Raw genomic sequence first — 27737 nt, 5'->3', positions numbered from 1 at the left:
AGTTTGGTTCTGCAGCTTCGGGCCTACCAAGTTATATAGTTCTTCCTAATAAAGTATACAACTAATCAAAGTACATTTGTAGGCTGGAGCCCAACACAACGCTTTGTCTTTTCACACAAAAAAAGGTACACTCTCATAAAAGCCTGTTTAGTAAAGCCAGAAGCAGTGTTATTTTAAACAGTTTATTTACATTGCTTAGAGTGGCAAAAAGAGATATAAAAAAAACATTTGAGTCTGACACATTCAGAAACATCACTAGTTACATATAGACATAAGACAAGACACTGGTGGTTAAAAAGAAACCAGAAGTTGAGAACTCCTGATAATAGACAGTAAGTTAAACCATTAATGAAATGCAGAAATATACATATTTAGATAGTTCCTGAGATAGCATTGCATCATACTAACTGTTCAGAGATGAAAGAAGTGAACATATAGTTTTGAAGGAAGACACAAATACATGAGAATGCCAGGTAAAAGCCTTCGGAGTACTACACCTGAAATTTGACACACCAAAATTGGGCTCTCAAGTTATGACGTCACATCAATAATCCCATGCATTAAATAATTATTCATTAACAAGTACGTGGAAGGTGTGGAGTTTGGGAGGTTTTTTGTTTACTTTTCTCAGACTTCCACTTCAAAGAAATTCAAAGAATTCAATTGATCATTTTTGGTGGTCAAAGCTACTCATAGCCTTTAAACTTACTGTCACAATAAACCCATGTTAACACACCACTGTGTTATGGTGAGGCTGCAGAAGACCATAACCACAGAAAGTCAATTCTATTTCTTTACAAACAACTACATTTACAAAATATTTGGAATAAGCAGCTGTACAACAGGTTAACTGTCATACTTGAAAGGTCAGGTACTTCATAATGCATCTCTATTTAAGAACTCAACAGTTCAAACATTAGAGTGCCCTGCCAACTGATGAAGTTAGGCAAGCATAAGAGTCATCCAAACTTGCTGTAAGTTATGTGAGCATCATCTTCATTTCAAAATTTGACAAACTAGTTTATTGCCTAGAGGGGCGATTTCCATAGAAGAAAATGCTTCCATTAATGTTGGTGAGAAAATAAATTTGTGCAAGGGAATACTGTGTCTTAAATGAAGACAGAGTTACTTATTCCACTGATCAGCTGATCTGCTTCAACACAACTAAAAACCCCTTGTGATTAACTTAGTGTTATCTAACATTTTGCTAATCATTGCTAAGTGCTAATGACTAAGGTACCATTAATGTCAGTAACAGGTCATTTGAACAGCAACTGCTTGTCAGTCACTACCATACAGCACTGTAATTTAAACATGCTTCATATCAAGTGGGTTGTTGATCGACTTAATGTATGACTCCTTTTTTCAAAGATTGAGGGAAGATTGACCAAGGAAGGAGAAGGAATACCCTGTTGGGGAAGAAAAAAAAAAAAAAAAAAGGGTTATTTGATCATTTTATTAGCCAATGTCAGTAGTGCAGTAGTCATTTCTCAACCTTGAAACAGAGTATCCTTATATATAGTATAAGGAATGTAACAGATGTAACAGTACAGAAGATATTTAAGATTGGCAGCTTTTGAAATTAATGATTGAGCACTTCCAGATTCTGAACAGAAAAGTTAAACAGCACCAAATGAGTAGAACACGTATATTTTAAAAAACACGGAATAAATTTTTTCCTCATTACCAGCCTTGAGAGATTCAGAATACGGGAACATGTGTTTGAAGAGTAGCTGTTAACCAAGTATTAGCGTACATCTTGCATCACACTTTTTGCAATAACAATCTCCCTCCAAATTGAAGGCAAGATACATTATGATTATCTCTTAGTGAAATGGAGCTCCCCTCAGATCCTACAACTGTCTGTATTCTTACAAGCTTTGAGCAGCAAATTAGATCCTGAACACATGCCTTCTTGACTACAGAAGGCAATAGACATCTCAATGATTTGCCAAAGCTTGCTTTAGCTGCACTCGATGGGCACAAACTAGGCAAAAAGCTGACTTTTCTGGTGCTAGGAGCACAGGCTGCTTCTGGGACTTAAAGTTACCAACACATCAATATGTAGCACTAAAAGTTAACCTCTCTGGATCAGCTGAGATTTTATCTTCTTTTTACACTAGACCTCAAGATACTTTCACAAGCAATCTTCTGTTGCTCGTTATAGCACAGCCAAGCTTTTCAGCATATAAACAGGTCATGGTAGTTAGGCAGCTTGCTGCACCTGCATGCTTCAAGAATCTTTTAAATAGGGATACTTTGAGCAGGTAAGGATATACCACTTCACTGTGAAGTCTAATGCCTGTTTATGGCATATCTTCTATTTGCAGTCATAGACAATATTTGAAAAATAAATCCTAAACTCCTCTTTATATAGCAGCTCTTATTAAACTCTAGAGTATTTTATACAGGATATTTTTTTCTATTTACAGATAGGGGAACAAAAACTTAAAACCATAGGTAAAATTAGCTGCTCAAGACTTTCCTGCAACCAAGTTAAGTCCTCAGAACTTCACCCACTGATCTACACTGCCACTTGGACACCTAAAACAATAAATAATTGAATTGTATAGAAATTAAGAACACAAAAATTTTAAAGTTAAAAGGATTTGTTAAAGAATTAACTTTGCACCCAGAACCAGAAATAGAACTGGACCACATGTGAGTGTTAACTCCAACCCCGTGCATTAGAACAAGTGAAAGAAAAACCCAACACCATTTGAAATACTTTGTGGATTCTAGGGTTTTATATAGTTGTACCGTGCTGTCTTAGCTTAGAGGAATCAAGATTTTTTTGCTCACTTCATGCAAGATGGGCATTAACAGTCAGGATGTGATGCTCAGAACTTTTCAGCACCACCCTGGTTATCATCCCCAGCATCAACACAAGTGGTAGTAATAATAGGGATAGGCCATGATCTGTCCAAGGCATGACCATTTAAGCTTTCCAAGTTGGAAGACGTTTTTTCTTCTACAGCATTTGAAAGGTGAGTATTTGGAGAACCAGGACATAGCACAGGTCGAGGCCTGGAATTTTGTGAGCTCCAATCAACAGAATTGGAGCGATGAACATTAACAGCGTATTTAACAGATCCATTTAGGCTGCGTGTAGAAGATGAATGAGCAACCTACAATTAGGAAGGGGTTCAAGAGTTAGTTCAAACATGAAAAAGCCCAAGCATCCAACCTTTATTGATGTTTTTACTTCATGATTTTTCTACACCAAAAAAAAATACCCACATAAGCATAGGCCAGGATTTAATTTAAATAAAACAATGTCCAAATAACAGATTTGACTCTCTCAGTGGACTCAGAGGTTTGCTGCAGCTTTCATTTCCTTCTCAAGAACTGCACTAGGGATTCAACCAAACTTGTGATTCAACCAAAAAGGCTTTACACAAGTTCAGTGGTGTGTGGGATTGGTTAAAAAAAAAAAAAAAAACACCACACATCACCACACACAACATATGATCTGCTGCCAAGCTGCAGCTTAATACCTCAAAGGTCCAAGAAACTCTGGGAAGAATTTAAATAGGAATATAGTTTTTACTACTGTAAGTTCCTATCATTTTGTGGAAAAAATATATTTTTGTATGGAATAGACACACAAAGAGAAAAGTACATGACTTGCATTTTCATGCGAAATGAGATACAGTGCTGTATGAAAATGGAGACAGAATATTAGAATTAGAAAGCAGTTGTTGGAGCAATCAATTGAAGAAAAAGTCTCTAAAGAGAGCTGAGATACAGCCACACTGGTAGACTTTATTTCCTCTAAATCAAGGGAGACCACTGTAATACTTTCTCCCTTATTATTCCATATTTTCTCATGCCTATCTCATGTGGGAGAGCAGGGCAATATCTTCATGTTGTACAATTTAATGGCCACTCAAACATACTGAATTATCTCTATATTAAGGTACTGACATATGAGGCAATAGTAGAAAGATACACAAGAAATCCTGTTCTTGGCCTTCTGTCCTACAAACTATAGACTTTAAAGCAGATGTTTACTCAGCATATAGATTTACTCAAACACTAGAATAAAGGTGAAGATGATGAAAAAATTCCTCCAAATTTAGTCTGCTTTACTAGACTGTACTAGGAAATTGAGTTTGACCTCAGGTAAGCAGAAGAAAGTTGCAATAGGTAGCCAGGCATAGCAGAAGAGTTGCAGTGTGTAGAATATATTCTTTTACCAAGTTTTCTTAAGCACGTATAAGGAAATAATTCCCTTGCCTTTTTAAAAACTCTCAGGCTGCAGCATCTGTATTTCTCTACTCTTCCTTCCCAGTTTGTTTCTCAGCACATCTATCATCTCACTACTTTCACTAATACTTTCACCATGCTATTCAGGGTTGTACACCACATTTGTATATTGTCCAAAATCAAAAGCATGAACCAACACAAGTCAGGGTTTTGGAAGTTTCTCCCTCTGAGAAGAGGATACTTATTCCATCTCTGGCAAAAGAGGTTGTTTTGTTTTGGGGTTTTTCTCCCAACTTAATTGTACAAGGCAACTCCCAGTTTCTAGTACATACAGCAGATTTTTCTGCATTTTCTGCAAGTAAGCCTTCTCATTAAACAACTCTTGCTCAGAAAATAATACATCTATGAACGTAGTTAAAAACAAGTTTTTCTACTGTGAGTCTTGAAACTGTTAAAGTAAAATAAGCACCAGACATTAAACTAACTGTGATCTTAAAAAAGGTTACTTATTTTGCCTGCACAGCCAAATCACTTACCGCTAATGACGATGTACTAGTCAGTCGGCTGCCTATATAACTCTCATTAGCTGAACTGGGGCTTCTTCCTTCTGTTGCACTATGTGACATTAAAGCCCTTCGAAGAGCTCTCTTTGGTGTTTTTGAGAAAGAAAATGCTCTTGTAACCTGAGGAGTTTGACAAGCAGTTATACACTGACAAAAAAATCAGGCTGTAATAACTACAATAATATAGGTTACCATTCAAATTTTTAACATCTGTAGGACGTGTATCAAATGTTAATATGGCTGTATCAAAACTAGCCAAACAAATGATCTTCAAGGTCTTTCCCAGCCTAGACAATTCTGTGATTCTGTGACTCTTAAGGTCACCCCATCACTCCTGGTCTTCTCACTCTGTCCAAATATGGGCAGACAACAGGGGGGAATGGGGAAGGAGGGCAGAGATTCAGGGAGATGTCAAAATAAGGTCTGGTGAACTAGGCTTCCCCATATCTCTTCTGCAAAGTCAGGCCCCTCTCCTTTAAGTTGCTCTCAATTTAGTCTTCAGCAGCTTCCAAACTACAGGAGCCTCTATGGTTTTCTCTAAGAAACAGTAGTTATTATCTTGAACATACTAAGGCCTGCTGTGAGGCTGCTGAGAACGGGGAACAGATTCCTCCTTGCTGCATCACTCTCTGCCACCCCTTCTCACACACACAGACTTTAGCAGAACCAAACCCAGTGCACAGCCAGCATGACAGCACAGACAGGCAGCCCTCCTCCTGCCTCCCAGCCAGCTCCTCTTAGCAGAAAGGGGCACAGTTCCTCAGTCTGTTAGCTGAGAGCAGCTAAGCCATACACAAAGGAAAGCATACCTGGGCAGATACTAGCATTCAGCACTTACTTCCTTGCTGTTTCAAACTCTGCTCTATTACCAGGACAGGCACACTCTACACCCATCCTACTTTTGAAGGTACTTGAATTTAGGTAATTGAATGGAGTTTTAAAGCTGCATGCAACATGCTAAAAACAGTTACAACTGAGGGTTGGGTGTTTTTTTTTTTTTTTAATATTTTGAATCTTTCAAATATATTACAACAGAGTAAGTTTGATAACAGACTCAAAAATGACAACATAATACTTATGACCATAATACTTAAGACTATAGACAGATACTCCAAAACTACTCAGTCAAAACCTCAAACACTCCCCACCTTCTTTAAGACGCTTATACTTAAAGAGTTTTAGTTCAGATTAAGTTTTTCCTGTCACTACTGTAAATACTACAAAACACCTGAAACAGGAATACTAGCACAATTCCCCAACTAAAATGAGGTTTACTGAAAAGCACTATCTTTGTGGTATCTTACCTTTTTTGATGTTTTCTTTATTGCTCTGGACGCTCTGCTTAAAGTACTGTCCATATCTTTAGTATTTACTTCAACTGAATCAGGATCAGCAGTATAAATGAGATTTTCCTATAGACAAAAATAATGGTCAAACATCAGCATTTGTCAAAATATCATTCTCTAGTCCTTTAGGTCAGATTTAGAGGTTTTAATTGCCATATTCCTCCATATTTAACTCTTAACACACAGTTAAGCAGCTATTTGCTTTCATGTCACTTCTTTAGATTAACTGCTGGTGCAATCAATTTATGAAACCACTTCATCAGTAGTTTTACATTTGGTTTGTTTGATTCTGTTTCAAGTTCAGGGTTGACCAAAGTAAAGGCAGTAGTTCTGAAGTATACCTAGGGAGTTTCACAAGATGTATACCTCTGTTTCACTGACACATCTAGCACTCTTCTGAAGTGGAATCTTGATAGATTCAGCTGTCAAACATTAAGACTAAGTCTTTCTGCTTAAAGCCAATAGATGTTTCAGAATAGCCACAGGTTTTGGTTTGGGTTTTTTTTTTTTTTCCCCCCATGCTTCATTCTTAAACTCTAGCATGTGCAAAGCAATCCCTGGCTAGCTACTTACAAAACTTGGGCAGAGATGGGACAGAAATGAGAGGGGGATGTTGCTGGCCGTTATTTTGTTGTTGTTGTTGTTTTGGGGTTTTATTTTGAGAAAAGACAGTTTACCCCCCAAAAAAGTTTTGGAAAAAAAAAATCATAAGGACACCAGATAGCAAACTGTATGGCTAGTCCTAGTGTCTAATAAAGAGTAGTTAAAGCCTTTACTGCCACCATGTGACAAAGCCAACACTATCTCATTCTCACATGATGCCACAGAGTTCTTGAAAACCAAGGAAAAGGCGAAGTGTGCTTAAATTGAAGCTCAATTTGACATTTAAATCAGCAAGAAAAGAAGTATTACATAGTTGGTACAAAGCAGTAGGTACAGAAATTATAACTAATGGGATTCAGCATAGGTTACAATTTGTCAGCATATGATTCTGCATGTCCTGGGGCAAGAGGGAATGTTACATTTATTACACAGAGATTTAATTTCTATTAAAACCCAACATTTTTCCATGCCTTTGTGTTATACGTAACACGGAGACTGAAGATAGGAGACAGACAGATTAAATGAACACTTCTGAATCAGTACTTTCCCTACTCAGTACCTAAAAAGGAAGGAAAAGCACAAAGCCACGTTTCTCATTCATAAGTTCCTAGATGACAAGCCAAACAAAATAAAACTAAGATGCTATTTTGATTACCTATCTACCTGTCCTGAAACAAGCATGTCTTTAAAAATCAGACAACCAAATATTGTACAGCAAGAGTACAATGCAGACATAAAACATTTCTAGCTTAAACTAGTTGTTTCTGCTACATGTACTGCACATATTTTCAGCAAATTTGGATGACTGATATGCATACACTCTTACATAATTAAAACATTAACTGAAAGTCTCTTGCCCTAATTGGAGAGGATCTACTCTTCAAATTAGTAGTTTTCTGGCTGCAGAAAGCCCACGCATTGAACTTCTAAAAATGTGAGGAGGCGAGTGCCTCCTTTATTTCATTGTTTTCTTTACTTCTTTGTTTTAAGGTTTTAGGCTTCTGTCTATAGGAGGAAGATGCTTCACGTCTCTTACATTATGGTGCCCATGCAGATGAGATGTAGAACAAAGAATTCAACCTAACACAGAGTTGAACAAAAACACGATTCATAATGCTGGGATTGTAAATTGCAACATAGCTCTGACAGAAGCTAGCTGAAGACAATTCTGTTAGATCCACAGTGCAGAGTTTAAATTTTTTATAATTACTTTGTAATGAGGAAAAGGCATGATTCTTGGTTTTTAAGTACTTATTAGCCTCTGTAGAAGGTAACTTCCAGGCCATTTCCTTTTCCACCTTTTAACCACTCACTTGCAGATGTGCTAGTGCAAATGTTTTCTGCTCTACTTCACCTCCAGCATGTCCACTATTGACAAGTTCTTTAGCTTCACGTGCTTCAAGCCAAAAAGAGAGAAGTAATTCCAGTCAGCAACATGGTTCCAGAGTACTTACTGCATCTGCTTTACAAATAGTGTTAGCCACGTGTCGACACAACATCTTCAACCAGTCTTCTTTAGGAGGTTCTTCAGTTGTCATCTGGAAACTGAGTAGCTTGTTGTTCAGTTCTGTAGGTGGCCGCACAACTAAGGCAAAAGCTTTATGGCAATCTATGGTTTATAAAAAAAAAAAGAGACAAGGAGTTAAGACAAAGAATAATCATTTTTCATATAATTCATGAGGAACCTTCAGAAGACTAATGTTCCATCTGCCAGGAGCTAGAGTTAGGGACAGTATGATTTGGTGCAAGGATTTTATCTCTATTTACACGATAGTTGTTGCATCACTTGCAAGAGCATCGAGTTCTGTCCATATCCTTCATCAAGAGGCTGCAATCAGCTGTTCATCCAGCAGTTTATTCACCAAATAATCTGTATAGTACAGTCTGCAGACTAGTTGGTCTTTACTGGATATAGCAGTAAATATCAATTTCATTCTCTAACTCACAAAGTGTTGGACAGATCATTTCTTTATCCACAGAGAACAAGGAAAATATTATTTACCCTATTCTGTAAAGCAGGAAAAAGCAACAAAGTCACGTTACACCAGTTTTACTGTTTAAACTTAGCAAAGATGGCTTACTTGACATCAGAAAAGTAACCCATTGCTGAGACTCCTTTATAGCAGACCCAGCTGAAGCATGTTAAACACAGCTGAGAGAGAAAGAAAAATAATCCATTGCCAATTCAGAAAAGCAGCACTGGAAAAACAGTCCTGGAAGGGAATGTATACAAGAAAGAGTAGCTGACCTCTCCCAAGAATTCCATACTAAAGTTCTTAGCAAATATTAAATAGGATGCTTACAAATGGCTCCCATCACTCAAGTCACAAAGTAAACTTACATGTTGCACAGAAATTTGAAGAGAATTCTTGAGAGAAACCCTAAAGTACCTTTTATGAATTCAGGTATGCATCATATCTACTACCTATCCTCTTTGTCATTTCTACTTTTTATTGGGTTTCTATGTTCAGGTGCTTCAGAGAACATAAAGCAGAACAAGTATGACGTGCATACCATCACCCACAGCGAAATATCAAATCTATCTTTCTACAGTATAGATCTAGAAACCAGTCTGACTAGACTTCTAAAGAAGTCACTGTCAAGGCTGGAACAGTACTGTAACATGACTTCTGCTGCTGTTGAAATGCATAACTTCAGTGAAACCCCTAGAGCCTCAGCATGGCAAAGCAGCCACAGAAATTAAGTCATCTAGATCTTTCTTTTAAGATGCTAAGCACAGCTCTTCCTAAACAGCATCATCACCAGATAAACGAAGATTTGATTTCACAGCAACATCACTTGTCTCTGGCCAGTCTAATGCTTTGGACTGAGGTTTGGGGTTTTTTGTTTTGTAAATCCAGAGCTGTCAAGTGTACTCCTCTGTTTAACTCACACTGCCATTTGGTTAGCTTATGCTAATGCTATTTAATAGTTCTGTCAAATTCAGCATCCTGCAGAGATCCTTGAAAAAACAAGAGGTGTCAGGGCAAGGAATTCTCAAGCTCATTCAGAGCTTCTATGAGAAACTTATACTAAAATCACATACCTAACATACCACACAACAAATATATCTTAGCATTCTGTCCCACAACAGCAGACCTTTATACTCTGAACCACAACTTTCATTAGCTACCACAGCACTTCAAAGCATACAGACCTTCTGTCTCCCTGATGTCTAGGACTTTCTTGATCTGGGAGAGAGGCATGAGAACAACATGCTTGAGAGATGCAGGAGGCCTTGTGTGGCCATGTGGACTCTTGAAAACACCAATAACTTTATGCCGTTTCCTGGCAATCTGCAGTTAAATTGAAGACAAAGAGGTTAAAGGTAGAAGGTCTATTGCCGTCTATTTGTCTCTCTTCTTTTACCTTCTAGTATACAGGAAGCCTTGCTACAGAAAAATACTCAAGAGTGTTTCACTATTTACCGCATAAGTCTTTAAGGAACTCATTCATCTCACTATTCACTGTTTACAGTTCAAGCGGCCCAGCAATACTTGTTACTTGGCATCAATACACTCACCTCAAAAATAAAATATCTTTAAAAAGACATGAGAGGAAGTAATTTTGCATTGCAGACCTCAATTCTACCCTGCATAATAAGCAAGGGCCCTTTGAAACCCACCACAAGGTAGTCTAGATTTAAACAGAAAACACCTATATGCATGATCCAACTTAGGCTATGGCATGTCATGTCCTAGAAGTATCACTTGCTGTTGCTTGTGCGTGCAGCCATTGAGTGGGTTTTGCAGTGGAGGCTGGTCAGTGAGTTTTCACTTTACATTATCATCACATAGGTATCTTACATGCTTAAGTAAAGTATCTTCAGTTGCTTTTATCTTGTACAAGAGATAAGCCAAGAAGCTTTATTAAAAGTGTTTTCATTTTCCTTTCCCTCCTTTGTAAGTCATGAAGCTGAGTCAACCTGACTCCCAGGAAGAGTTCATCACTAGTCACAACAATAGGCTTGAGTCTCTTAAGTGCTGCTTAAGCCAGCACTAATTTTGGACTATTTTAGGAGTTGGTCTTCTATGAAGACAGTGTTCTTTACTGCTGTAGACAGTAACAAGTACTTTCACAAACTGTCCTTTACAACCTCAGTTTCTCCACATAAGTCTCCAAAACCCAGTTATATTACTTTTCCCTTCTAGTTCTTCCTAACATACTGTTAGTCTAAGGAATTTAATATGTGATTTTTTTTTTTTTTTGGTAGCCTAAGCACAGACAGATCTACCCCAGAGGCCCCCTGTTTACTCACATTAAATATGACTAAACTTTAAAAGGACAAACATCCTGCTGAGCCAAGAACTCCAGCACATTGGTATTACTCAAAGTGCTATTCAGATAAACATTTATTTCTTAAAATAATAAGCTGCTTTTAAATTTGATCTGGTTGCAAGACATTAAAGGCTACATTAACACCTCTTGATGATCCAACTACTTATTGCCTTTCCATTAGCTAGTGTATAAGCCAACACATCAGCACTGAGCTATCAGCTTCCCATGACTAAGAATTCTGTTTCAAAGTTTTTAAATTTTACTTGCTCATATTCATATGTAGTGTCAAACCTTTTATCATTCAGTTCATGAGATGTACTTATATAGTCATCTTACCTCTAGGCAATCATTGAACAGAAAGAGCGTGACCTGTTCTCCCCTGTCACAGAGGTCATCACCAAGTGCTACCGTTTCCAAACGCTGAACTAAGCTTCGGTGAGAGGACAAGAGATTGGCCTAAGTGACAGAAGCAAAAAGCTCATTAAGCATTTAGTTCAAGGGCTGGATTACTGCTTGCTTACAGCTTAACACTGGAAATCTGTTTAAACCAGCACCATTGCATTTTAACCTCACATGCTTTTGCAAAGGAAGCAAACTACCACACAGTCATTTTACAGGTCTGCCACTTCAGAGAATTACTTACTGGACATCCATCAACTTCATAGACAACGTCAAAGAACTGCCTTTGTGCCTCTGTTTTTCTTTTGTCTTCATTAATATGTCTGAGGGAAGTATATTATATTTGTCTTCAGTATCAAGCAACAGTAAATGAATGCACTGCATTTAACACACATAAAAATAATGAAGCTAAACATTCAGAGGTATAGTTTACACAGCAGCACTGGAAAATGCAGAATCAGCCACACTTGCTCATTGAAGTGTCCAAATACCACACGCTAAGAACATAGGAAACTTCAGACCCAGAACAATATTCTTGTCATGTTATCAGTATTTGACACACCATTCAGTTAATAAATAATGCCCCTCCCCTACCCTGTAAGATTCTGAACTAGAAACCAACCCAATACAGCCTGCATTTTATCCCCCAAGTCAGGACTGCAGCTCACCAAGAAGCACATATAAGAATAATTACAATTTAAAAGTTGGTGGTGGTGTTAAATTTGAACAAACATTTACCCAATTAATACAGGAGGTCTTATTGCTGGAGACATATGCTACACTTCAAAAGAGGTGAGACTTACAATCTAAAAAGCTCCAGCTTTAAGCTAATTAACTCATGGAATGGTGCCAAGAATAGCTAATACAGGACCAGAAGAGAAACTAATCTTCCAACAATTGCGTGTCCTTTCAGTGAATACATGCATACAAGTAAGATTTAAAGACAAAACGCATCTCTTCCACTCTGGAGGGAACAGACAGAAATAAGAGTTGGAACAGAAGAGCAGACTCGGGAGGTTCAGCTTCAGGGTGAGGCAGGGAGTCAGCAGAGGTTCAGGCAGAAGTGCTGGGTAACAACACCACAGACTCCTTCAAGAGCTCTGGCACAGAATGCCAAAGTGACAACACTGGCCAAATGGAGACTGAAGAACACATACAATTATGTATATCTGCATGGAGAGTAAGGTTATGGCAACAACACACTAAGAGGAATTTAGAAAGAACAGGTATCTCTAAAAGTGTAACAGTATGTTTCATAGAATAAGCATCACTTACGTCATCACTTCCTTTAATGATTCAATAGCTCTCTCTAGAGTTACTTTATCTGGGTTCTCTTCTGCTGTATGCTTCTTAATATCTGCAATTAAAGAAAAAACCCAAAACATGCACACACATTACAAGTGCCAGACATATGAAAAATTCAAGTTTAAACTGTAAATCAGATATGATGACTGAAATCACAGCTATTCTGGAGTCAAAATAGCCTTGACTAAGCGGGGAAGTAGGCTGAGCACCAATTGTCTATGCATCTCATTAAGAAAAAACCCACCTACAATACAAAACCAAAGCCTCAAACTAGTCAAAGAAAATCAACAAGACCACATGCTGGTTTTGTTGAAGTGCATAGACAAGCACAAAAGTCTTTTTCTAACCAAAACAAAGGGGGGTGATGTGGTTTTTTTATTACTATTTTAACATAATCATTATTACAGCAAGTGGTTGATACCAGGTGGAATGTATGAAGCTGTAAAGCCTTGTCAATACGCATTGTTCTCTAGTTTATGCTAGCTGCACTTGAATCTCAATTATATTTGTATTTGAAGAGACACAACTGTTGTCAGAGCAAACTCCTCCTCTACCTGTATCCTGCAGACAAATATATGAACAAGTGAAATTCAACCAGAAGTATGGTTTCTTCTTGGTCTTGCTGACTGCCATTAAACATGATTAACTCCCAGAATCAGGCTTGTTTTATATAAGAAAAGCTGTTGCTAATTATGACAAAAAGCAGACTTTATCTCGGTTTTAACACCTTCACAGACAAACTAATAAAAAAAAAATCTCACTAGATTACCATTTAGTAGTAGAGCAACACTAGGCAGCCTTTGAACAGGACGGATAAGGAGTTCAGCTAGGCTTTGGCGGCCACATTCAGGTTTAGCTTGGTTTATCTGGGGAAAACAAAGGGAAGAAAGGAAACAATCCTTACTTTTTCCACACACACACACACAAAAGCTCCAAAGTCACAGACTAGAAGAAAAATTGTCTTCCTTGAAACTAGCATTGAAGTTTGAGAATCGTTTACCACAGATACTTGGTCATTAACAGATCATATTAAAAAACATTATATTCAAATCTGCACAGTATTTATCACGTGATTTATGTTTTCAGAATGTCTGATTTTAAACTGTCCTTATTATCAACCCCTCAGTTCTTGTTTCAGATGCTAATGCTAATGTGGAGTGGGACGGGGGATGGCCTATTGTCTTCTTATTCATTTTCCCATCTTTTAGATATCAATACTTGGATATAATTCCTGGTACGTCAGAAAACATAAGCTGAAGTCTATCAGTTTGATTACTCCACTATTTGAGAGACACTTGTCGGATATAGAAGAGTTAAAGCTATGCTGCACTATAATCAGCTATATACCTTTATCTGAAGAGCTCAAGAGTCTTAAGACTCATCTTCAGATAACTCTTTCTTTGAAGATCATATTCCTCTTACATCTCTACTGCTATGCTCCTATTCATTAGTCACAAGAATGTTGAGAGATTCTACCTGCCTGGAACTTCATAGCTGCCGAAAGCGAGTTAAAAGCTATTTCAGAAATGTAAGTCTTTTAAACACAGGGAGGGGGGATCCACTAAAAAGCAGCAGCTCTAGTTACCTTTAGAGAAAAGAGAAGACATGTATTTGGGAAAAAGTAAATCAGAATGCACTTTTTCCAGCCACAAATGCATATAATGAAACTACCTTGAAAGCTGTATAACAGAGGAGGAACTTGGACCTCTTATGAAAGAGTCTTACAAGGAGCTTGAGGGATTGACATTCAAATCCTTCCTATTTCTGTCTCACCAAGAGGTGTTCACATTCCTCCAAGCTTCCAAAATTCCACATTCCTCCACTTACTGCATTAAGTAGTTTACTTGGTAATGATCTCCATGTTCTACTCAAAGACTTAGTTCTGCAGACACTTACCTTTAGGAAGGCATGAAACCTTGGCTTCTGCTTTTCACATCTAGTAATAGTCTCCTTGCTCATTTCAAAGAAATTCACAAATGGAGGGTATGTTTTCAACAAGTCTTTTGACTGAAAGAAACAACTGTTACAGCTCCGCTTTACATATTATGTAGCATTGTACATATGTTCATATGCCCCAAGCCATACAAAGCTGCTCAAAGGCACATTTCAATAAAGAATAATAAAAAATGTGTTGTAAACCCATGCATGTTCACAGAACAAGTTAAGACATTTTTGCATGCCAGATGCCCAAGATTCAATGATGCTGATTAAATGCAGACTGCTTTCAGAAACATCAAGTACACATGTGAATCTTGGAAAGTGCCAAGCAGCTCAAGTAGAAGGCAGATTCTCACCTAGCAAGATGCTTTTAGTGAGAATTTTGGAAATTTCAGACAGGCAGACAGATGTTTTCTCCAGTTAGTGCAAACACCTTTAGAAGACACTAAACCACCAGAAGCAATACCTTAGACTGACAATTTCAGAATGCCAAACACTATTTGCCTCAAAATGATCAGGTCAGCAAAAGCACAAGATACCTAGCAGACTACTTATTTTAAAATGCAGTGCAGTCCCAGACATTGCTTTCCTGTTCTGCACATTCTGTACTTGGGAAAACAAGGAGTCTTTTTATTCACTTACGCATTTCAAGTATTGAATGAAGAACACAAGAAGCTTCCATGAAGAGTTATTTTCCTAGTTATTTACCACTGATCAGAGGCAACAGATAGCTAAGGTTACAGGAAGAGCCCCTTTTAATGTCTGCATGTCTGTAGTGTTACAAATTACAGCTCTCAAGCCATATCTATTTGGAGTTTTACCCCCTCAGACAAGCAGACACATACACTTAAACTTGACATGGATTACCTGTACAAAGTATATAATCTAACTGAACTGAAAAGTCTAAACAGAAAATACAATGATCCAAGTTAGTATTCTCTCTCTCTCTCAGTAGTGCTTTGCTTGTGTTTGCTAGCTCCTACAAGCGGATTATTTGTAAGGCAAGATAATAGCTCATAATAGCTCTTAAAAAAAACCCAGTAGAAACTTACATATTTAAGAATAATATCACCAATGCTTTTGCTTTCAGTCCAATTCATCATAAGATCTTCCAGGTCTTCCTAGAATACATACAGGGATGGGGGAAAGAAAATTAGAATGAACTGCATAAAGCTGCAAGATGGGATCAGTGTTCTGTCAAACACGTATAATTAGCTGTGTGTGTCCATGCTGACAAAAGAGGCAATCCTGAAAGCTGTACAATTTCACATTAAGCCCCTTCATCTACTGAGAGCTGAAAGCAAGGGACCTCTGCCTTACTGAATATATAGTTTTAAATCAGTGCAAGCAGAGCCTAGCAGTGTATCAGCACTAGCCAACGCTCTGCAACAAGATGACACTGCCACCCAACACACTACAGAACATATCCCAAGGGATTATTAAAAAAAAGTATACACAGAAGACAATTGAGCCAACTAATGAAGAGTCCACAACTACTATAGGACTCTTAAGTCCATAAAATAGGATTGAAACAGAACTAGCATAGCTTTCCCTCACTTCCTGCACCAGGGTGTCAAGGAAAGTGAGATCAAGCTGTTAAGCCTATATCAGCTGGATAAGGATCAAACTTATTCACTGCCAGCTAATAACAGGGACAAGAGGGCACAGCTGAAGGTTCAGGACTCACCTTAAGTGAAAAGGATTCACCATTAATATTAGTTTGTTGCTGCCACTTCTCTTTATTACATCAAAGGTGAAGGAAAACACAATCACTACGTCTAAGCAGCTTTGTCTACACCACATGCTGCAGGTGAATCCTAGCTGACACATGGACACACATGCTCTGCTTTCATCTCAGTGGGCATGTATCAATACCTGTCATGATTAACTAGACTGGATCCCAGCAGTTGGAAAAAAAAAAACAAACAACCAAAAAAACAAACGACTGAGTTACAGGAAATCTGCAAGTCCCTCTGTTTTAAAAGCCTACTGTAAAATGCACACAGGAACAGTCATATACTATTATTTGAGGATTTTTGTGACTGCATATTTGAGGAAGACTCACATCATAGTCTATTGTGAGACCCAGAGATGACTTCAGAGGGTGCTTGCAATCTAAATCAAAATATAAAGAAAGTCTCAAGAAAACAATCTCATAGGGAATTCTGATCAGCTCTTATTAGGCCTCAGTACCCAGTCAACTGAAGCAGAGCCAGTTTTATAAGCTAGCAGTTTCTGACAATTGGTTCAGAGTCATTTAAGGAGGGATTAGTTTTCCCTACCAAATGATAGAAGTGTCCTTATATGAACATGTCTAAAGTCCAGGAAACACCTTTTTTTTTTTTGTTTTGTTGGGTTTTTTAAATTCCATAGCTTTAGCTATACTTCCAAGTTCTCACTTACTGCTTTAATAGAAACAAGTATGTTATAAGCATTTGTGAGAGTTAGACTACCATCTGATACCACCAGCCCTTTTGACCAGTTTTGTATCAATTACAGAAAAACTCCTACAGGAAGATGTAGTAAAATAGAAAAAAAGAGAAGCCAGCTCATGAACGGCAATATTAGTTACATACACAATACTCAGACTTCAGATATTTACAAACAAGTGTTAAATCTTAAAGCGTACTTTGGATTTACACATAATTCCATAAGTTGAACAGTATATAACAGCACCAGGATGAATCTACACCTATCCCACAGATACAATTTAAAGCATGCAGAAAAGATTCTAAGTCTATAATATCGAAGCTTCCCCTGCAGGGGAGAAGTTGTAGCTTGCCTTTATTTTAGTATGCACATCAAGAATATCTGGAATGCTGCCAAATATAGTTTTAATCTCTTCCTGTGCAAGGATCGGTCCTCCAAGTTGTCCTTCCTTCTCCAGCGGAACTTGAAATAACTGATGAATTAGACAAAAAAAAAGTTAATGCCCTCCCAACCGCCACACACTGTGTTAGAAATAGTTATGAAAGCAACAGCATTTTCCTTCCAGATCATACTTTCCTGCTGTCACAATCTTGAGATACTCCCATTTAGGAAGAGGGGGTTATGGAGGAGTGGCTTTAAAATACACACACTGAGTTCGATACATCACTATGCCATAACCCCCTTTCATCTACTTTTCTACTCACAAACATCTTAGCTCATTCTTTAAGTAGATAATCAGCTGCAATGGAAATAAACTTCCTAGGAATTAAGCTCTTCCTGTAAGATGTTTGCTATTCTGCTCTTGGAATAATTAAATTTTTTTTTTTCCCCTGCCAGGCCTCTCTATTCACTAATATCGTAAAAATCTAAGTCATGAAGATCCTATTTTCCTGAAGCTTCGAATTTTCATACAAACTGCAATTTCATCACAGAACCCAGACTAGAAATTGTGTTTTCCAGCCTTTATTATTAATGGATACTAAACATTTTTATATGTCAGTAAAATTACATGAGACTTCTACATTGTCATATTTTTATGAACTTTTCATGCACCCAAGCCCTCAAAAGCCTGCAGATCACGGGTTGAAAATAATCATTGATGTAAACACTAGATGTCTTATTACAATTGACCTGTACTTGCTTTAAAACCATCTTACCTGAATGATTGTTGTTAGAATATCAACATAGTTACTTTCTGTCTGATACAATTCCTTTGCAACCTGCCATCTTGCAGACTGCTTTAGTGGAAGAGGAGTTGAGTTTTTGGAAGGCCTGGCACAGGATTTTGGTGTTTCTGGTGAAGAGATATTCCCAAAAGAAAACAGAGCTTTATTACAATAGATTCCCTAAAAAAAAAGGGTTACCCTTAAAGACAGGTTAAAAAAAACCCAAAACCATCAGAATTTTTAAGGGAAGATAGCTTTTACAGCCTAATTAAAGAATAACAGTAATATATTATTCCTCAAAATAATAGTCTGAAACTAGTAAGCCATTTATGGGCAGGTTCAATGACTTAACCCTATTATGTTTAGTAGGAAGTGAGGATTAGGTGCTGAACATTATACATACACTAAGTACTTTTCTACTTTCACTTTGCCATGTAAACAACTACCTTTCAGCTGCCTACCACCCTTGCATTAGATATGTAGCTCGAAACCATTTATTAAAATCAGTCCTTGCACGCAACATTTACGTTTCATCCTATGGGGGTGGAGGGGCAGTGTGGGGAAGACACAAGAAAGCCATTTCTCTTAAGGCTAAAGCCAAGGTGAACCTGGAACAGTCCATTAGTTTTAGATACCTGCTCATGTATTGAGCCTCAGAGACCCATACTCACTCATTCTTATGTCAAAGATCATTACTATCATAGTTACTATGAAATAAGTACCTTACCTGTTGTTTTCAAAATAGACTTTTTCTGAAACTGTCTGCTGACATGGGATTAGAAGAAACTTCCACACCAGGAATTACAAGAAAGCTAGCATGATCTAAGAAAGCTGGTCTTTGAGAGTAAGCTGATCTTTCCTGTATTCCTTCTGAATTATCACTTCCAGGTTGTGCCTCACTGAGATACTTATATGACTGGTATACAGGGGTTTTTTAACTGCAGTAGTAACTCCAGATACCTCCTTTGTATGATGAAACTGGGGCGCTTTTTTAAAAAAAAAAAATAAACTCAGATATTACCTTTAATCCACAATTTCGCAGTTTCCTCTCTTCCACAAGAGCCATGAGCAGAAACATTAAAAGCTCTTTGCCAATTAACCGATCAACCGATCAACAGTTGACGATTTATATTCTTTTGAAGTTTTAGACATGACAGTTTGCTGGCACAAATAGCATTACCTCAACAGAACTCTTCAAAGACCTAGGAGGAGTGGGCTTTGGAGGAATTTTCCCTTTAACGCCTTTAGAAAAGAATCTTTGTCCTCCTTTCTCCAAGTATCCTACTGGAGAAGCTTTTAGATGATTTACTGTTAACGATGTTGCTTATTTGCTGCCGATTTTCAGCATAGTATTTGAAGTATTTTGGAGTAACACTGTACTGTATTTCATATTTATCAACTCTGTCTCTTCCTTGCTTTCATTTGGGTACGAATATGCTTATTGCAATGACAAGAGGCAGCCTGGCCTCTGTCCGAACTCTTCACTTCTGCTTTCTGCACACTTTGAAAAGGAGAAAGCCTGGAATTAGTTGGGAAATCTGTAGCAAAACCTGTAAGACTTCCCTACCACTACTGTTACCACTTGGATGCAGAGAGCTCTTAAACATTGCAAGTGTGTCTGAATGAAAGTTTTTGGCTCTACCTCCATTGGTAGTGCTCGACTCTGGAGTGTTAGAAATATCCAGCAAGGACCCAATAGAAAGCGAATGTTCAGCTGATGGGCGTTTCCGAGGAGGGAATGGCGACATGTCTGTTTCTCTGGTCAGTTGTGCAAGAGTTTCTTTCAAACGACGTCTTTTACGATTGCTGTTTGGAGTACTCAGAGAAAGTAGTGACACAGACTTCTTGAGGCCAGGACTCTCTGACTGGAGTAAAAGCAGGTTTAGTTTAGTGTTTTTATCCACTGTATCCAGCTCAAGTTAGTGCAAAGGTATGTTAATTGTAGAGATCAACACACAACACAACTTCTCTTAGGGAAGTTAAGGGAAAATGGGTGAGGCCTTTTTTTTAAAAAAAAAAAAAAACAAAACAACAGCTAGAAACCACGCTAGTATTTTGTTTGACTAAAAATAAGTTCAACCTTTAGGAAGCAGAAAAAAAAATTTTCAAAAATGGTATTCTATATATATAGTTTATAATGGATTATCTGGAACTTAAACGCTGCTTTAAAACATTTGATCTCTGGCCCCACACACAGTATCGTGCACACTAATTTTACCACCAAATACATGGTGAGCATTATTTAAGACTGATCAGCATACCTTCTCAAATAAATACATGGACTCTCCAGCTCTGGCATCCATTTGAATGCTTCCCCAGAACCACTAAAGGAAAAAAGAAAACACACATTAAGAACATGTTACAGAGCTTCACCCAAAGTTAAAAAACCACAAAACAATATACAATAGTAAGGCAGTTTGCATACTAAATGCAAACATGTGGCTTATTCTGAAAAAATTTATCCCACATACCAAGTTTTATATAGCAATATTCTTTCAAGAATTTGTTGGCACTAACCTCTTGCTTTACAACGTAAAGTTTTTTTAAAGGTTCAAATGGAAGATCTTTTACTGTACTTTCTTCAACCACTAAGTGCGTACACCTTTCATCACCAACTGGTAAATAATGTCCTCCTAGATAAAAAAAGGCAAATTAGCAAGACTGAAGAATGTTATTGCTAGAAATTAGTAGCTCACTTGATAGTTCTGTGGCACCTGTCATTACTGAGAGAAGAGGCAAAGAGAGATGAACTCTAGATTGAGCTAAACAGTTGCTGGGCTTACATAACCCCCAGACATTACCAGCAGTGGACAACTTTTAGGAAATCAGATGTAGCATGCAGTAGTAACGTACACATTGAAAAGTCAAGAGTACACAGAGTTCAGAGAGCATTTAAACCTGTCTGGCAATAAATGCAATATTATTCTGGAAAGCTTTTCTTGTTTCTTAGAAGAGCAAGCCAGGAATATTCACCCTGAAGACATCCACAAGCTAGAACCTGTGCATGTCACAATCCTATAAGTAACATTAGGTAAAGGGGTCAGGGGAAAGGAGGGGTGCAAAAGCCACACCAGAAACCACACAAACCCAGCCAACTTTCATCTCTTTTGAGATTGCTGTTACAAGCTTGCTCCATTCCCATGTCTATCATTCTGTCACACACAGCTCTAGCAATACAAGGCTGGAGACTTGTAAGCTACCTGTTATATCATTACTGTCAATGTGATTATTAAGATTGTACTACACTGATGAAAAATGGAACACTTCCAATCAAGTGTTCTACCAGTGATGATTCACATCAAAGTTGTCAACATTGCAGCTACTTCCTGTGTATTACGTGAAGACACGTACCACAAAACTGATTATAAAAACTGAAGCAGAATATACATATTATGTAGCAAGTTTTCCAGGATATCTTCAAGCATCCTATAATTACTTTTTAAAATTGTCTAGTTTCAATCAGCCTAGGAAGTTGGAAGTCTTCAACAGCTACCAGAACTTATGCATACACCAAGATCTAAAAATCAATTTATAGCTCTTTAAGTTGAAGAGTCTTCGTTAATACTTCAGTATTCACAATCTAGTATTTCAGCTTCAGTGCAGTATTTATCAGCTATAAACCCCATTCTTTCCGCAGGTCAACTTTCATAAACAATAACCTTGCATTTCTGTCATTTCTTCCATGTTAGCTTTCTCATCATCAGAGAATCCAAGGAAACTTAACATGCAATCCTGGAAGGGAGGAACCTTGAACTGATTTCTGAAGTCATCATCAGCTGCACAGAGATCACTGAAAGAAAAAAAAAAGTGCACCAAAAGGTCACTAAATCGGTGCTACATCACTATTTAAACAGAAGCTCACAATACTATAGGTGAGCAGGATGCAAGGTTAAAGCTGAAGGAAAATAAACACCTACATTTCATTCCTTTTCTCCCAAGCCTTATAAATCCACTCAGCTTTCAAAATAGGTGTACCAAGACTTACAGCAATCTACAAAACAGGAAAAGTACAAATTGTAGCAAGTAAGTATTTCCATTAAGTCTTTCCCCTGCCAAGAAAAATTCATAACCTTGCTTTTACATTTCAAGACAAATACTGCAAAAAGGGAACATATTTCTTCAGGAATCATGTCCAACTGTAACTCACAAGAGTTAGAATGTGTTAATTCTTCAGTGACTAGGAGATCAGATCAATAACTATTTTGACACTTACTCCAAAGGGCACCATTTTGTTAGTCTGATATCTTTCATCACTCTCAAAAACAAAGCCAAATCTCTTTTCCAGTGGAATATAGGATATTTTTTCTGCTTTTGATACTTCGTATGAAGACATATATCCCAGACTGCTTTTACCAAAGAGAGAGACTATTCCAAAAGTAACTTCTATGACTGCTTGAGAGAGATTATAGTTTTCCTACTTTTTCCATTTGAGTTAGCAGAAAGGAGTGTTTGAACAGAGCTAGAGAGTAGATCTTCTCTTCCAACTGGAAGATTAAAAAGACAGACTAGGAAAAAAGCAACAGCCTACTAACAATTCAAACAAGGGAGAGTCAAGGGACATAGGCATTGCTATGTCATACTCCATGGTACAAAAAACCTTATAAATTTGTAGTTACTTGTCAACTGAACATACATGTCCTGAAGGATTCCCTTTCGGTGTTGTTAGAAAAAACCAACTTGCATATATTTATACATAAAGAAAGAATTGAACACTTACACATAACAAATGAAAAATAATTTTTAGAAGAAGATGCACACAAATCCAGTACTAAAGTTTTTTGCAAGTTACCTCAAAGTTTGTTTGGACAGTCAAAAAAGCAGGCATGTTGATATATAAACACGTGTTCATTGATGAGCAAATGTACATCAGTGTCTTAAGTGTTTTAAGTACTGATAACGTCAGTACTTCAGTAGTTAAACATTTTGGTTCTTGTTTTTTACTATGCTTGAGTATTTCAAAATCTCTGCATTCAGGCAATTATTTACATCTTCAGAGACAAAAACACGTCAAAGCTCAACTCCAGAGGAAGATTGAACTCACCCTTACAAGTCATTGTTGTTAGTACAGGAAACAAAACCATCAACTGAGGAGCTGAACTATAATTTACAAACTTAATCTACAAGAGCCAAATTCTGAAAGTTTCCAGGAAGTACCAACTCAAGCTTACATACTCTGAATTTGTCTCCATGTGTTGAGTTAGCCACCAGATGTGTAACTTTTGAGCTAAAGTCCCTTCGAATAATTCCACCCATATGATGAACCAAGGTCACTAGCTTAACCTGAAAAAAAATTAAAGAAGTTTTCAGTATATCTTTTGAAGTGTACAGCGCAGAGTGAGAACAGTCCAGAAGTAGTTTGCAAAGCAAGCTACAGGAAGTTACATTAAATGTCGAGGAACAGAAATACTCCAATTTGTTCTTAAAACAACTTGTTTGCATCTATAGGAGAAGATAAAGCTGATACAGCAGAAGAACTATTAATTATTTTTAACATTTAATACAGTCTTGCTGTGTAGCTTGAGGAAGACTACCCAAGCCACCAGTACTCTCGTGATCATCATACATCATGCCTTCACCTTTTCACATATAATAGATCTGAAGCATGTTTTCCTCATTGATTTTCTACCTGAAGGGGTAATTGACAGAATTTGTCCAGTTTAAATCTAGCAGATCAAACTTAACTATCCCTAACACTGGGCAAAGGCTTTTGTTTTGGTTTGGGTTTTTTTTTTTTTTTTCCAGATGAAGATGTGGAACCATATTGTTTATTCCCTGGTGTCCAATAGGGAAATTAGGTGTCAACTGCATCACTGAAATGGAAGAGTGCTAGAGTATCAAGCCACTTCATAACTTGATAGGTCAGGACTAAAGTCCTGATAGCATGATAGCAAGATAGCATGGCATTAAGATAACATGTCTGCAAATGCTCTGAACAGGACAACAAAGCTTTACTTGGCCACACTACTACTTGTGCAAGTAAGAGAACACTATTGGATAAACATCATCTAGTCTGAAGCCTCAATCTACAAATCTTTAAACCCTACTGATTTAGAGCTGTTTAATGTCACTCAACAAAAAAGTGGCCAAAAATGGCATGGACAGAATTACTTGGACAAGGAAACAGTTTTGTTCCCATCCTCAAATATCGCTGCCTCTGGACATGCAAGAAAACAGAAGAACAAACAATTAATTCCCCCCATACAAGCTCTAGTGAACGTTAAACCCTATGGGTGATAGCATAGAAGAGTATTTTGAAAAAAACTTGATAGTTTTACCAATCCAAAGGAAAAAAAAAAATCTTACTAATTCATCTTTCTTTCTGAATCCCGTGAAGCACAGTACCAAGTTCAACATACTTGCACAGTACAGTGGACGACAGGAGAAAGGTAAAGGCTGAAAGTAAGAAAATAAGCTTATTAGTCAAAAGCATACTGCTTCCATTACAGTTTTAGCATTATCTTTAATACAGTACTCTTGCTCCTAGTATTGAAATGCATCAGACAGTAGTCCAAGTCTGTGCATTCAGTTACAGCTCAGCTCCAGACCCGCCAGTGTTCTGATAAAGTAACTAGAGCATCCCAAGTTACACAGGTAGCGCTCCACGCTTTTTTTCCCCCTCCCCAATCCATCCCCTCTATGTGACAAGGTTTGGAAATATAAAGTGTCTGCTGGACCACCATTTACATGCTGCGTTTCCTAATGGCAAAATCTCAACTAATGGGTCAGCAACTCCCACAACTACTGCAGTAGTTGTAGCCTTACTACTGTCTCCCTGTGCTTTCTCACTACATGCAATAGTCTAACACAATACTAGATACTCGATTTATTAAAATTATCTTGCTAAGATTGTTTATGATTGACTGGCAAAATAGTTTTTATTTTGAGCACTTAATATTTAGAACTCACTGCACCAGAGAACTATTCAACTGGTTTCACCAGAATGCACATACCTCTCCTTTTTGTGCACAGTGCAGTACTACTGGAGGTCCAATGACACGGCAATCTGCTTTGCAGAGGTTGCTGAAGATAGAATCTTGGAAGTCTGATACAACAAAAATAGTCTCAAATTCTGGGGAATCAGAATCTCCAAGCTCTTCTAACGTGTCTGTCTTTATGTAGGGCACTTTAATTTCCTTGATGAAAGGGATAAAGGGGAAAGCATTATTCAGGCAACATACTTACACTAGCGTCAAAACTCAACTGATTTTTATTTTGGACCATGAAAATAAAAAGTATGATTCAGTTTCCAGAGACAGACTCTTAGGATTTGTGAAAGCTGAATGAGATGCACTGTTCTCTAGCATAAGAATAGCTATGAACTGCACCTAAAAGAACGTCTTAAAGCAATTCCTGCTCCTGAAGAATAAGAACTCTAGTTACTTTAGTAGTTTACGTATCAGTTCACACTGATATATAGTATTGGAAATATCTACAGATAGAAAAAAAAACAAATTAAGCACAAAAGAGAAATGAAATTTCAGACTGTCCGGTTAAAGTATTTCTGGATGCTACTAAAAAGTAGTATCCATCTTGCAACAGCAAGTTCTGTGCTGCATAAGATCTAAAGAACAGAAGTCAATTTTGCTCATTGCTTGATATTTTAAGGGCTCTAAAAACTTGGTCAGTTCCAATTTCAATCATTAGTTCCAAATTTTATTTTCCTGGTTTTTCACATCAAGAAATGGAGAACCACTTCTTATACTTAAGTTTAAATGCAGCTTTCAGTTGAAAGAGAAGTCAATTAACCAATTATGAAGTCAGTTCATAGCAAAAACTTATGTGTTGACTGAACATAAGCATGCAGTTGAATGTCTCCATCGATATTTCTATCCCCCTGTTAGAAAACACCACTAATTAAGAGCTGGAGATATTACTGCCGTATTTGAGAAGGTGTAAAAGTGCCAATTTTGACAAGCTTCAAGTAACACCATCAGAAACATTAGCATATAGTGACCATTATGCCCAATTAATATAAATTAAAGCGTGCGCACATTTCAGTCCCGGTGAAGTACAACATGCTGCATGCAAGCACATGTGCTTAATTGCATGACATACCATATGAATAATACTTTTTATTAGTTTTTCTTCTGATTTACCAGGACTAGTTTCCTTTATCTTTATAACTGGTACTTCCATTATCTTAATGGTCTGCAGAAGAGGAGAAATTAAGAACAGAACCAAATTGGCTACTAGACGTCTAAAAGCATACCATCTCATTCCAGGGACTGTTTTACCTTAGACCCACATACCTCCAAGGCTTTCAGAAGCTCCTCGTGTTTCCCTGCTTCCTGAACTAAAACCACTCTTGTTTCTATTTGAGGCATTTCTTCTGTTTATAGAGAAACAAGGATAATATTTGTCTTTTAATAGAAAAATCCATGTTAGGTCTAAATTAAGCAATAATGCATAGAAGAACACAGGCAGATTGCAACCTTTCAAGATACCTTGATTATCAGGAACAAGCCTGAAAATAAATGTTACCTCAAGAAGCCCGTCCTTTAATTAAGGCACACCCAATTGACCATAAAGCCTAAACTTTCTAGTATATGGTGAAACAAGATCCTACAGTTCATGACCTTACAGTCAAAGCAAGAACATGCAAAAAGAGTCAGCAAAGGCAAAAAGAATAAAAAAAAAAAAAGAAAACCAACAAAATTATTGACTTAATGCTTCTAGCAGAATTAGATACTAAGAATCTACGCTGGAAAATAGACATCTAGTATCTTTTCTAGTTTCTGTGTTTCCTGGGTGACAAGGTTTATTACTTCCTAGTAACTGCTCAGTTTCGCCAAGGAATATCAGAACTGAAGTTAGATATCTTGTTCTTTTCCTCCATGTATTAATAAGCTTTCAAAATATTAGGAGGAAGGGACAAGTGTTGCCTCCATGTCATTTGCACTAAAAGACTGCCACTGGATTTTGGCTACTGCATTGCAGGAAAACAGAAATATCTTATTTCTTGGGTTTTAATTTCAAGATTTGTTCTTGACTTACTTTCAAGCTCATGACTATTCATCTCTCTAAGGTCTAGCTGTACACAACAGAGCAGCTGTAGTTTCCAATGGTGTCATCACACCACCTAGAATGATTTATTCCACAGAAGCATCAAATGGAACTAACAGCTTTCTAGACATCAGCCAGAAGACTCGTTTGATTTCATGGCAGTAACCCAAATTTTTGTAACAAGATGAGTTAACAATTAAGACAGTCCCTTTGTTGGTGAAAGGATACCAGACCAACACCCTTTTGGCTACCCTACATACAATGTCATAGTTCAAAGAACTTTTGGTTTTTCAAAGTTACTAAATACCTACAAAGTAATCAGTCATTACAACAACATAGGAATCTCAAAATAAGCTTCTCCCATTACCTTCAACATCCAAAACAGATCCAGGAAATACATTCTCTTTGGAGGTTTCTATAATTTTTGAATCAAGAACAGAAGAATCAGCCAAGAGGCTCCTCCCGGTTTCAGACACCAGGGTACTGTTGTCAGCCAT

At 37.4% G+C, this 27737-nt stretch overlaps 1 protein-coding gene across 1 annotated transcript; it reads right to left on the bottom strand.

The window, feature by feature from the left end:
* On the bottom strand, positions 1–27737 carry ECT2 (epithelial cell transforming 2). The gene is made up of 23 exons (XM_074878171.1): positions 27608–27737; positions 26487–26566; positions 25188–25370; positions 24541–24630; positions 23410–23517; positions 22155–22228; positions 21897–22027; positions 20755–20870; positions 20499–20561; positions 19880–20102; positions 18229–18365; positions 17424–17543; positions 15694–15762; positions 14600–14710; positions 13473–13569; positions 12674–12755; positions 11643–11721; positions 11336–11455; positions 9879–10017; positions 8176–8330; positions 6077–6184; positions 4746–4892; positions 1–1409 (listed from the first exon to the last, which is right to left on the bottom strand). Exons 1-23 carry the CDS (start codon positions 27735–27737, stop codon positions 1320–1322), a joined length of 2652 nt encoding a protein of 883 aa, XP_074734272.1. The 3' UTR covers positions 1–1319.

The sequence above is a fragment of the Strix uralensis genome, chromosome 9, assembly GCF_047716275.1.
Source record: "Strix uralensis isolate ZFMK-TIS-50842 chromosome 9, bStrUra1, whole genome shotgun sequence".
NCBI lineage: Eukaryota > Metazoa > Chordata > Aves > Strigiformes > Strigidae > Strix > Strix uralensis.
Note: the sequence above shows the minus strand (reverse complement) of the source record. Positions and strands in the feature narration are given on the sequence as shown.

Bases quoted from the DNA above. Each gene is read 5' to 3' on its own strand.
- ECT2 (XM_074878171.1), bottom strand. From the start codon at position 27,737: ATGGCTGACAACAGTACCCTGGTGTCTGAAACCGGGAGGAGCCTCTTG. The intron at 20,103-20,498 runs GTATGCTGATCA...CTTTTACTCCAG, and splicing joins CCATGTATTTATTTGAGAAG to TCAGAGAGTCCTGGCCTCAA. The intron at 14,711-15,693 runs GTAAGTTTCTAC...TGTTTCTTTCAG, and splicing joins GTGATATTATTCTTAAATAT to TCAAAAGACTTGTTGAAAAC.